Source organism: Hyla sarda, chromosome 5, assembly GCF_029499605.1.
Source record: "Hyla sarda isolate aHylSar1 chromosome 5, aHylSar1.hap1, whole genome shotgun sequence".
In the NCBI taxonomy this organism is placed as follows: Eukaryota; Metazoa; Chordata; class Amphibia; order Anura; family Hylidae; genus Hyla; species Hyla sarda.
This window is the reverse complement of record NC_079193.1, coordinates 20,231,748-20,244,247: the sequence shown is the minus strand read 5'-3', so window position 1 is coordinate 20,244,247 and position 12,500 is coordinate 20,231,748. Positions and strand designations below refer to the sequence as shown.

Here is a 12,500-nt window from a genome sequence, read left to right as displayed (position 1 = left end):
TTATATTCCCAGTCACCATTATATTCCCAGTCACCATTATATTCCCTGTCACCATTATATTCCCGGTCACCATAATATTCCCAGTCAGTCACCATTATATTCCCAGTCACCATTATATTCCCGGTCAGTCACCATTATATTCCCGGTCACCATTATATTCCCAGTCAGTCACCATTATATTTCCGATCAGTCACCATTAAATTCCCAGTCACCATTATATTCCCGGTCAGTCACCATTATATTCCCGGTCAATCACCATTATATTCCCGGTCAGTCACCATTATATTCCCGGTCAGTCACCATTATATTCCCGGTCAGTCACCATTATAATCCCGGTCAGTGTCCATTATATTCCCGGTCACTATTATAATCCCGGTCAGTCTCCATTATATTCCCGGTCACCATTATATTCCCGGTCAGTCACCATTATATTCCCGGTCAGTCACCATTATATTCCCGGTTACCATTATATTCCCGGTCAGTCACCATTATATTCCCGGTCAGTCACCATTATAATCCCGGTCAGTGTCCATTATATTCCCGGTCAGTCACCATTATAATCCCGGTCAGTCTCCATTATATTCCCGGTCACCATTATATTCCCGGTCACCATTATATTCCCGGTCAGTCACCATTATATTCCCTGTCACCATTATATTCCCGGTCAGTCACCGTTATATTCCCGGTCAGTTACCATTATATTCCCTGTCACCATTATATTCCCGGTCAGTCACCGTTATATTCCCGGTCAGTTACCATTATATTCCGCACCTCTGGGTCCTAACATCCGGCACGAGCCGGCGCGGCCGTTATTTCTTCGGATTAACCGTCGCGTTTGATTTGTTATTTGAATCCTGATACAATTATAAATATTTAAACTAAACAGAACCATAAATCTAAGAGGCAGATCTACGATCTAATTGCATCCATGTAATCGCACAGAAGATACAACTGTATCCGCGGAAAATATAATTGTTATTGTGTAATAAACATAGGGATTGCAAATATCATATCCGGAAATAACAGGAAATATACGGAATAATGAGACAACGGATGAGAAATAGACAAAGTATCATAACATTATAATAAAGCGCAAATATGGAGGTAAATTCTACCCAGTGCGATGGGCTCATGGATCAGGGAAGTGGTCCCCAACCTGCGGACCTCCAGATGTTGCAAAACTACAACTCCCAGCATGCCCGGACAGCCAACGGCTGTCCGGGCATGCTGGGAGTTGTAGTTTTGCAACAGCTGGAGGTCCGCAGGTTGGAGACCACTGATTATAGAATATAGAATACGGCAGAAGCAGGTGTTTTCATGGATTGGGGTGCAGGGTGTATGGAACAAGGTGCATGGCCTGGACAGGAATATTTAGGGGGGGGGGGCATTACACCCTGTAAATAGGGGATATGAAGGAAGAACATTCGGCGCTTATGCAATGGGTCGAACCCAACTTTGTGCCAAGGGGTAAAAGTGCACGGTATACTAGTTATTATTGATGAATTTTGCCAGGTGGCAGGGAGGGGCAAGGTGCATGGCGCGGATGGATGGTAACGATGCATTGTGTCAGAGGTGCATGGCATGGAAGGAATATTCATGATGCTTTGTGCCAGGGTGCATGGTATGGAAGGAATATTAATGATGCTTTGTGCCAGGTGCAGGGTGCATGGCATGGGTAGTTATCCATTGAACTGTGCCAGGGTGCAGGATGCATGGCATGGAAGGAATATTAATGAAGCTTTGTGCCAGGGTGCATGGTATGGGTAGTTATTAATGTTGCAGTGTGCCAGGGTGCAGGGTGCATGGTATGGGTAGTTATTAATGTTGCAGTGTGCCAGGGTGCAGGGTGCATGGTATGGGTAGTTATTCATGTTGCAGTGTGCCAGGGTGCAGGGTGCATGGTATGGGTAGTTATCCATTGCACTGTGCCAGGGTGCAGGGTGGCATGCAGACAGTATGAGGAGGAGGGGGCAGGTTATGGCCTCACCTGGTTCCTCGGTGCGGGTCTGGGTGGTCGTGCTGCTGGAGCTGCTGCTGTTGTAGGACTGCAGGTAGGGACTGTGCTGGCTCATGTACGGGTAGGCGGCTGCTGCTGCTGCCAGGGATCGGTTGTACTGAGAGTTGGTGCCCGGGTAGGACGAGCTGTCGTGCTGGTGGTGATGGTGGTGGTGGTGAGGGTGGGAGCCGGAGTGCAGGCAGTGCAGGGGGTAGTGATTGGCAGCCATGCCCGGGGAGCTCTGCTGGGAGTGGGAGCTCTGCTGCTGACCAAACTCCATAAAGGCAGACTTGGACGAGTCCTGAGCTTCCAAGCCTTCAGCCATCGTAGTCATGGTCATCATCAAACTTTGTGATTGAAGGCAACCTACCCCCTCCCACCCCTGAGAGGCCACCTACCCTATACTTAGTGCAATCCCCCTTCCTGCTGCACTGACAGTCAGGCCTGCAGGATGGATGGATGGATGGATGGAGGGATGGATAGGAGGATGGAGGGTGCAGTAGTCTTTGCAGCAGCTTCTCCCCTCGTTGTTATTTTTGTTGTTGACGATGATGATGATGATGCTATTCCCCCTTAATTCCCATTGTTTGGGTTGTGCAGTGGGTGCAGAGATTTAAGGTGGATTCTGTTAAAGTTCAGCTTCTGCTTTTAGACTTAGACAAGTAGAATGGTTTGTCTCCAAAGGGCAGCGCCTCCGGATTGGTCAGTCAACCCCTGACGTCACAATCCCTCTGCTCCTACTGGCTTTTTTTTTTTTTTTGTGTGTGTCTGAGCCTGAGCCCACCTTTCTGAGACTCAGCTCCCCTTACACATCCTGCAGGAGGGATGCACAGTGCACAGCACCGAGTCACAGGAGGGGAGGGGGAGCAGGAATAATGCAGGGAGAGAGTACAGCACCGAGTCACAGGAGGGGAGGGGGAGCAGGAATACTGCAGGGAGTGAGTACAGCACCGAGTCACAGGAGGGGGAGCAGGAATACTGCAGGGAGTGAGTACAGCACCGAGTCACAGGAGGGGAGGAGGAGCAGGAATAATGCAGGGAGAGAGTACAGCACCGAGTCACAGGAGGGGAGGGGGAGCAGGAATACTGCAGGGAGTGAGTACAGCACCGAGTCACAGGAGGGGAGGGGGAGCAGGAATACTGCAGGGAGTGAGTACAGCACCGAGTCACAGGAGGGGAGGGGGAGCAGGAATACTGCAGGGAGTGAGTACAGCACCGAGTCACAGGAGGGGAGGGGGAGCAGGCATACTGCAGGGAGAGAGTACAGCACCGAGTCACAGGAGGGGAGGGGGAGCAGGCAAATACTCCAGGGAGTGAGTACAGCACCGAGTCACAGAGACACAGGAGGGGAGGGGAGCAGGAATACTGCAGGGAGAGAGTACTGCACCAAGTCACAGGAGGGGAGCAGGCAAATACTGCAGGGAGAGGGTACTGCACCGAGTCAAAGAGACACAGGAGGGGAGGGGAGCAGGAATACTGCAGGGAGAGAGTACAGCACCGAGTCACAGGAGGGGAGGGGGAGCAGACATACTGTAGGGAGAGAGTACAGCACCGAGTCACAGGAGGGAAGGGGGAGCAGGAATACTGCAGGGAGTGAGTACAGCACCGAGTCACAGAGACACAGGAGGGGAGCAGGAATACTGCAGGGAGAGAGTACAGCACCGAGTCACAGAGACACAGGAGGGGAGGGGGAGCAGGCATACTGCAGGGAGAGAGTACAGCACCGAGTCACAGGAGGGGAGGGGAGCAGGCATACTGCAGGGAGAGAGTACAGCACCGAGTCACAGGAGGGGAGGGGGAGCAGGAATACTGCAGGGAGTGAGTACAGCACCGAGTCACAGGAGGGGGAGCAGGCATACTGCAGGGAGAGGGTACAGCACCGAGTCACAGGAGGGGAGGGGGAGCAGGAATACTGCATGGAGAGAGTACAGCACCGAGTCACAGGAGGGGAGGGGGAGCAGGAATACTGCATGGAGAGAGTACAGCACCGAGTCACAGAGACACAGGAGGGAAGGGAGCACTAAATACTGCAGGGAGAGGGTACCGCACCGAGTCACAGGAGGGGAGGGGATCAGGAATACTGCAGGGAGAGAGTACAGCACCGAGTCACAGGAGGGGAGCAGGCATACTGCAAGGAGAGGGTACAACACCGAGTCACAGGAGGGGAGGGGGAGCATACATACAGCAGGGAGAGAGTACAGAACCGAGTCACAGGAGGGAAGGGGGAGCAGGCATACTGCAGGGAGAGGGTACAGCACCGAGTCACAGGAGGGGAGGGGGAGCAGGCATACTGCAGGGAGAGAGTACAGAACCGAGTCACAGGGACACAGGAGGGGGAGGGGAGCAGGCCTACTGCAGGGAGAGGGTACAGCACCGAGTCACAGGAGGGGAGGGGGAGCAGGCATACTGCAGGGAGAGAGTACAGCACCGAGTCACAGGAGGGGAGGGGGAGCAGGAATACTGCAGGGAGAGAGTACAGCATCGAGTCACAGGTGGGGAGGGGGAGCAGGCAAATACTCCAGGGAGTGAGTACAGCACCGAGTCACAGAGACACAGGAGGGGAGGGGAGCAGGAATACTGCAGGGAGAGAGTACTGCACCAAGTCACAGGAGGGGAGCAGGCAAATACTGCAGGGAGAGGGTACTGCACCGAGTCAAAGAGACACAGGAGGGGAGGGGAGCAGGAATACTGCAGGGAGAGAGTACAGCACCGAGTCACAGGAGGGGAGGGGGAGCAGACATACTGTAGGGAGAGAGTACAGCACCGAGTCACAGGAGGGAAGGGGGAGCAGGAATACTGCAGGGAGTGAGTACAGCACCGAGTCACAGAGACACAGGAGGGGAGCAGGAATACTGCAGGGAGAGAGTACAGCACCGAGTCACAGAGACACAGGAGGGGAGGGGGAGCAGGCATACTGCAGGGAGAGAGTACAGCACCGAGTCACAGGAGGGGAGGGGAGCAGGCATACTGCAGGGAGAGAGTACAGCACCGAGTCACAGGAGGGGAGGGGGAGCAGGAATACTGCAGGGAGTGAGTACAGCACCGAGTCACAGGAGGGGGAGCAGGCATACTGCAGGGAGAGGGTACAGCACCGAGTCACAGGAGGGGAGGGGGAGCAGGAATACTGCATGGAGAGAGTACAGCACCGAGTCACAGGAGGGGAGGGGGAGCAGGAATACTGCATGGAGAGAGTACAGCACCGAGTCACAGAGACACAGGAGGGAAGGGAGCACTAAATACTGCAGGGAGAGGGTACCGCACCGAGTCACAGGAGGGGAGGGGATCAGGAATACTGCAGGGAGAGAGTACAGCACCGAGTCACAGAGACACAGGAGGGAAGGGAGCACTAAATACTGCATGGAGAGAGTACAGCACCGAGTCACAGGAGGGGAGGGGGAGCAGGAATACTGCAGGGAGTGAGTACAGCACCGAGTCACAGGAGGGGGAGCAGGCATACTGCAGGGAGAGGGTACAGCACCGAGTCACAGGAGGGGAGGGGGAGCAGGAATACTGCATGGAGAGAGTACAGCACCGAGTCACAGGAGGGGAGGGGGAGCAGGAATACTGCATGGAGAGAGTACAGCACCGAGTCACAGAGACACAGGAGGGAAGGGAGCACTAAATACTGCAGGGAGAGGGTACCGCACCGAGTCACAGGAGGGGAGGGGATCAGGAATACTGCAGGGAGAGAGTACAGCACCGAGTCACAGAGACACAGGAGGGAAGGGAGCACTAAATACTGCATGGAGAGAGTACAGCACCGAGTCACAGGAGGGGAGGGGATCAGGAATACTGCAGGGAGAGAGTACAGCACCGAATCACAGGAGGGGAGCAGGCATACTGCAAGGAGAGGGTACAACACCGAGTCACAGGAGGGGAGGGGGAGCATACATACAGCAGGGAGAGAGTACAGAACCGAGTCACAGGAGGGAAGGGGGAGCAGGCATACTGCAGGGAGAGGGTACAGCACCGAGTCACAGGAGGGGAGGGGGAGCAGGCATACTGCAGGGAGAGAGTACAGAACCGAGTCACAGGGACACAGGAGGGGGAGGGGAGCAGGCCTACTGCAGGGAGAGGGTACAGCACCGAGTCACAGGAGGGGAGGGGGAGCAGGCATACTGCAGGGAGAGAGTACAGCACCGAGTCACAGAAGGGGAGGGGGAGCAGGAATACTGCAGGGAGAGAGTACAGCACCGAGTCACAGGAGGGGAGCAGGCATACTGCAGGGAGAGGGTACAACACTGAGTCACAGGAGGGGAGGGGGAGCATATATACTGCAGGGAGAGAGTACAGCACTGAGTCACAGGGACACAGGAGGGGGAGGGGAGCAGGCATACTGCAGGGAGAGGGTACAGCACCGAGTCAAAGGAGGGGAGGGGGAGCAGGCATACTGCAGGGAGAGAGTACAGCACCGAGTCACAGGAGGGGAGGGGGAGCAGGAATACTACAGGGAGAGAGTACAGCACCAAGTCACAGGAGGGGAGGTTAGCAGGAATACTGCACAGGAAAAGGTACAGCACCGAGACACAAACACAGATAGATTCCTCTACACATACAGTGATAGAGGGCACAGGCATAGTGCAACCTGCGGAGTACAGCACCAGTCACATGCACACTCACATTCCTATGTGAGGGGGTGGGTGCACTTACAGTGTACAGTATAGTGCCCATACATATGGAGAGAAGAATGGGGGGGGGGGGGGGGGTGCAGGTACATACCAGTGTACAGCACAGGGCCCATACATATAGAGGGAAGAATGGGGTGTACATGTATACCAGTCTATAATATACAGCACAGGGCCCATACATATAGAGGGAAGAATGGGGGGTACATGTATATCAGTCTATAATATACAGCACAGGGCCCATACATATAGAGGGAAGAATGGGGGTGTACATGTATACCAGTCTATAATATACAGCACAGGGCCCATACATATAGAGGGAAGAATGGGGTGTACATACATAAAAGTCTATAATATACCGCACAGGGCCCATACATATAGAGGGAAGAATGGGGTGTACATACATAACAGTCTATAATATTCAGCACAGGGCCCATAGATATAGAGGGAAGAATGGGGGTGTACATGTATACCAGTCTATAATATACAGCACAGGGCCCATACATATAGAGGGAAGAATGAGGTGTACATACATAACAGTCTATAATATACAGCACAGTGCCCATACATATAGAGGGAAGAATGGGGTGTACATACATAACAGTCTATAACATACAGCACAGGGCCCATAGATATAGAGGGAAGAATGGGGGTGTACATGTATACCAGTCTATAATATACAGCACAGGGCCCATACATATAGAGGGAAGAATGAGGTGTACATACATAACAGTCTATAATATACAGCACAGTGCCCATACATATAGAGGGAAGAATGGGGTGTACATACATAACAGTCTATAACATACAGCACATTGCCTATACATATAGAGGGAAGAATGGGGTGTACATGTATACCAGTCTATAATATACAGCACAGTGCCTATACATATAGATGGAAGAATGGGGTGTACATGTTTACCAGTCTATAATATACAGCACAGGGCCCATAGATATAGAGGGAAGAATGGGGTGTACATGTATACCAGTCTATAATATACAGCAAAGGGCCCATACATATAGAGGGAAGAATGGGGGTGCACATACATAACAATATATAATATACAGCACAGGGCCCATGCATATAGAGGGAAGAATTGGGTGCACATACATAACAGTCTATAATATACAGCACAGGGCCCATACATATAGAGGGAAGAATGGGGTGTACATGTATACAAGTCTATAATATACAGCACAGTGCCCATACATATAGAGGGAAGAATGGGGGTGTACATGTATACCAGTCTATAATATACAGCACAGGGCCCATACATATAGAGGGAAGAATGGGGTGTACATGTATACCAGTCTATAATATACAGCACAGTGCCTATACATATAGAGGGAAGAATGGGGGTGTACATGTATACCAGTCTATAATATACAGCACAGGGCCCATACATATAGAGGGAAGAATGGGGGTGTACATGTATACCAGTCTATAATATACAGCACAGGGCCCATGCATATAGAGGGAAGAATGGGGGTGTACATGTATACCAGTCTATAATATACAGCACAGTGCCCATACATATAGAGGGGAGAATGGGGGTGTACATGTATACCAGTCTATAATATACAGCACAGTGCCCATACATATAGAGGGGAGAATGGGGGTGTACATGTATACCAGTCTATAATATACAGCACAGTGCCCATACATATAGAGGGGAGAATGGGGGTGTACATGTATACCAGTCTATAATATACAGCACAGTGCCCATACATATAGAGGGAAGAATGGGGTGTACATGTATAACAGTCTATAATATACAGCACAGGGCCCATACATATAGAGGGAAGAATGGGGGTGTACATGTATACCAGTCTATAATATACAGCACAGGGCCCATACATATAGAGGGAAGAATGGGGTGTACATGTATACCAGTCTATAATATACAGCACAGTGCCTATACATATAGAGGGAAGAATGGGGGTATACATGTATACCAGTCTATAATATACAGCACAGGGCCCATACATATAGAGGGAAGAATGGGGGTGTACATGTATACCAGTCTATAATATACAGCACAGGGCCCATGCATATAAAGGGAAGAATGGGGGTGTACATGTATACCAGTCTATAATATACAGCACAGTGCCCATACATATAGAGGGGAGAATGGGGGTGTACATGTATACCAGTCTATAATATACAGCACAGTGCCCATACATATAGAGGGGAGAATGGGGGTGTACATGTATACCAGTCTATAATATACAGCACAGTGCCCATGCATATAGAGGGGAGAATGGGGGTGTACATGTATACCAGTCTATAATATACAGCACAGTGCCTATACATATAGAGGGAAGAATGGGGGTGTACATGTATACCAGTCTATAATATACAGCACAGGGCCCATACATATAGAGGGAAGAATGGGGGTGTACATGTATACCAGTCTATAATATACAGCACAGGGCCCATACATATAGAGGGAAGAATGGGGGTGTACATGTATACCAGTCTATAATATACAGCACAGGGCCCATACATATAGAGGGGAGAATGGGGGTGTACATGTATACCAGTCTATAATATACAGCACAGTGCCCATACATATAGAGGGGAGAATGGGGGTGTACATGTATACCAGTCTATAATATACAGCACAGTGCCCATACATATAGAGGGGAGAATGGGGGTGTACATGTATACCAGTCTATAATATACAGCAGAGTGTACATACATATAGAGGGAAGAATGGGGTGTACATGTATACCAGTCTATAATATACAGCACAGTGCCTATACATATAGAGGGAAGAATGGGGGTGTACATGTATACCAGTCTATAGTATACAGCACAGGGCCCATACATATAGAGGGAAGAATGGGGGTGTACATGTATACCAGTCTATAATATACAGCACAGGGCCCATACATATAGAGGGAAGAATAGGGTGCACATACATAACAGTCTATAATATACAGCACAGGGCCCATACATATAGAGGGAAGAATGGGGGTGTACATGTATACCAGTCTATAATATACAGCACAGTGCCCATACATATAGAGGGAAGAATGGGTGTGTACATGTATACCAGTCTATAATATACAGCATCGTGCCCTATAAATTAGAATTGGGTGCACAATGGGCAGCACCACGTGACATATCTATACACAACCAGGAGGTGTCTTTACTTTTGCATTGTTCCCCATAATCCTTCAATCTATTATCATTATCCCCATTATAATTAATAACACTTATATAACGCAACTGCATTACAAGACAGCTGACATTTAACCCCTTATGTGCACCTTGCAATTTAGCTGTCAATTAACCCATTGCATGCCAGCTCGATTCATTTCCCTTTGCATCCACAGTTTACCCGTTCAGCGCCGGATTGATGCTGGAGTCGTTCATAACCACTGACACCTTTACTAGGCCAATGCATCTGATGGTTAACCCATTGCATGCCAATCTCTCCCTCTCTTTGCACGTGCATGCCCCCGTTATACCAATGTTTGCAGTTATTTTTTTACCCCCTCCCCCCTCCATTATTTTGGTGCATTTTCTGTCTGGAATCACATATTGATCATGAATGATCATAGGGTGAGGGAGTCCAGGGTGGGCAGTGATCTCTCCATATAGTGACAGTTCTGTCCTCCACAGCTGTAATCTCACCAAATCTATGCAAATTGCACATGTGGTTTAGAGGTTTTGTCAGATCCTGATTACTGTAAAGAGGGAAAGCAGATCCTGAATCCTCCATCAAGGTCTCGGGCCTTGTGACCCCCAACACGTCCTGTGTTATTGTCAATATTGTTAATGATAAAAATAGAATGTGTCGCCCAGGTAGTTCTTTTTCCTATACAGAGGAGAAAGGCGCAATTAGAGGTGTAATCAGTAATACAGAGAGATCTGGGTGATTAGCCGCTTTCTTCCCATGGCTGCTGGAGAATTGAGAACAATTTGCCCTGTGTAATGATTATGGACTGGGGTTTATTTTGGGAGGTGGAATAAAAAGTGGATCTAGCATAAATTATCGTGTAATTATACAGCAGTGTCGCCTCAATTATCCTCTTATCACCAGCCTTGTCTCACTGCTGCAGTTTGTTTCACTTTTTTTTTATATAAAGAGAGAGAACTCAGAACCTTATTATTATTAATCCATTTATTATTTGCAAGAGGATTTATAGGGAACATCCAGCTGCTTGCTTCTCTTTCTGTTCCAAAGATGGACTGAAGAAAGACAGGAGCAAATTTACAGGAAGGGAAGAAGCACAGGGACCCAGGACAGGGACCAGGACAAGGACCAGGACCAGGACAAGGACCAGGACAAGGACCAGCACCCTGATACATGGGACATTCTGCTGTACACAGGACTGCATCCAGGTCTGGTCTCCTGTACACGGTATAGCAAGGTAAGACCTTGTGTAATCTATCTATCTCATATCTATATATCTATCTCATATCTATCTCATATCTATATATCTATCTCATATCTATCTATCTATCTATCTATCTCATATCTATCTATCGATCTTTCTATCTCATATCTATATATCTATCTATCTATCTATCTATCTCATATCTGTCTCATATCTATCTATCTATCTATCTATCTATCTATCTATCATCTATCTATCTCATATCTATCTCATATCTATCTATCTATCTATCTATCTCATATCTATCTATCGATCTATCTATCCCATATCCATCTATCTATCTATCTCATATCTATATATCTATCTCATATCTATCTATCTATCTATCTCATATCTATCTATCGATCTATCTATCTATCCCATATCTATCTATCTCATATCTATCTATCTATCTATCTCATATCTATCTATCTATCTATCTATCTATCTATCTATCTATCACATATCTATCTATCTCATATCTATCTATCTCATATTTATCTATCTCTCTAATATCTATCTATCTCATATCTATATATCTAATATCTATATATCTCATATCTATCTATCTATCTCATATCTATCTATCTATCTCATATATATCTCATATCTATCTATCTATCTATCTATCTATCTATCTCATATCTATCTCATATCTATCTATCTCATATTTATCTATCTATCTATCTCATATCTATCTTTCCATCTATATATCTATTTATCTATCTATCTATTTCATATCTATCTCATATCTAATCTATCTATCTCATATCTATCTCATATCTATCTATCTATCCATCCAATATTATCCATTTGCTAGAATGTATACATGGATATACTTTGACACTGTGGTTTTGCATATTTAGGAACAGAGAGATGTATACGTAAAGAAATAAACATTTGGAAATGTATTAAACCGATATGTTTGTCATGTATGTTATAAAGACTTAATATATGTATAAAAATGCTACAGATATGAGTTGTATATATGCAGAGTTAGATATTTAGCCAGTGTTTGTGTAAGGAAGACTGATAAGGTACATATATATATATATATGGGGAAATAAAAAAAAAAAACATATATATATATATATATATATATATATATATATATATTTTTTTTTTTTTTTACTGGATAGATAGATGGATAGATAGATATGAGATAGATATGAGATGATAGATATGAGATAGATAGATAGATATGAGATAGATTGATACGAGATAGATAGATAGATATGAGATAGATAGATAGATAGATAGATATGAGATAGATAGATATGAGATAGATAGATATGAGATAATAGATATGAGATAGATAGATAGATAGATAGATATGAGATAGATTGATACGAGATAGATAGATAGATAGATATGAAATAGATAGATAGATACGAGATAGATAGATACGAGATAGATTGATAGATAGATATGAGACAGATAAATAGATAGACATACATACTGGCAGAAACACAGGTATGCAAAAGGATGGA

General features: G+C 47.0%; 1 protein-coding gene across 1 annotated transcript in view; it reads right to left on the bottom strand.

Moving 5' to 3' along the window:
- DLX6 (distal-less homeobox 6) overlaps nt 1–2,621 on the bottom strand; it is a 10,282-nt gene extending 7,661 nt beyond the window's left edge. The window contains exon 1 of the mRNA XM_056518942.1: nt 1,988–2,621. Coding sequence (XP_056374917.1) covers nt 1,988–2,339 — 352 coding nt within the window. The 5' untranslated portion in view covers nt 2,340–2,621. The remainder of the gene's footprint in view (nt 1–1,987) is intronic.
- Nucleotides 2,622–12,500: the final 9,879 nt, after the last annotated feature.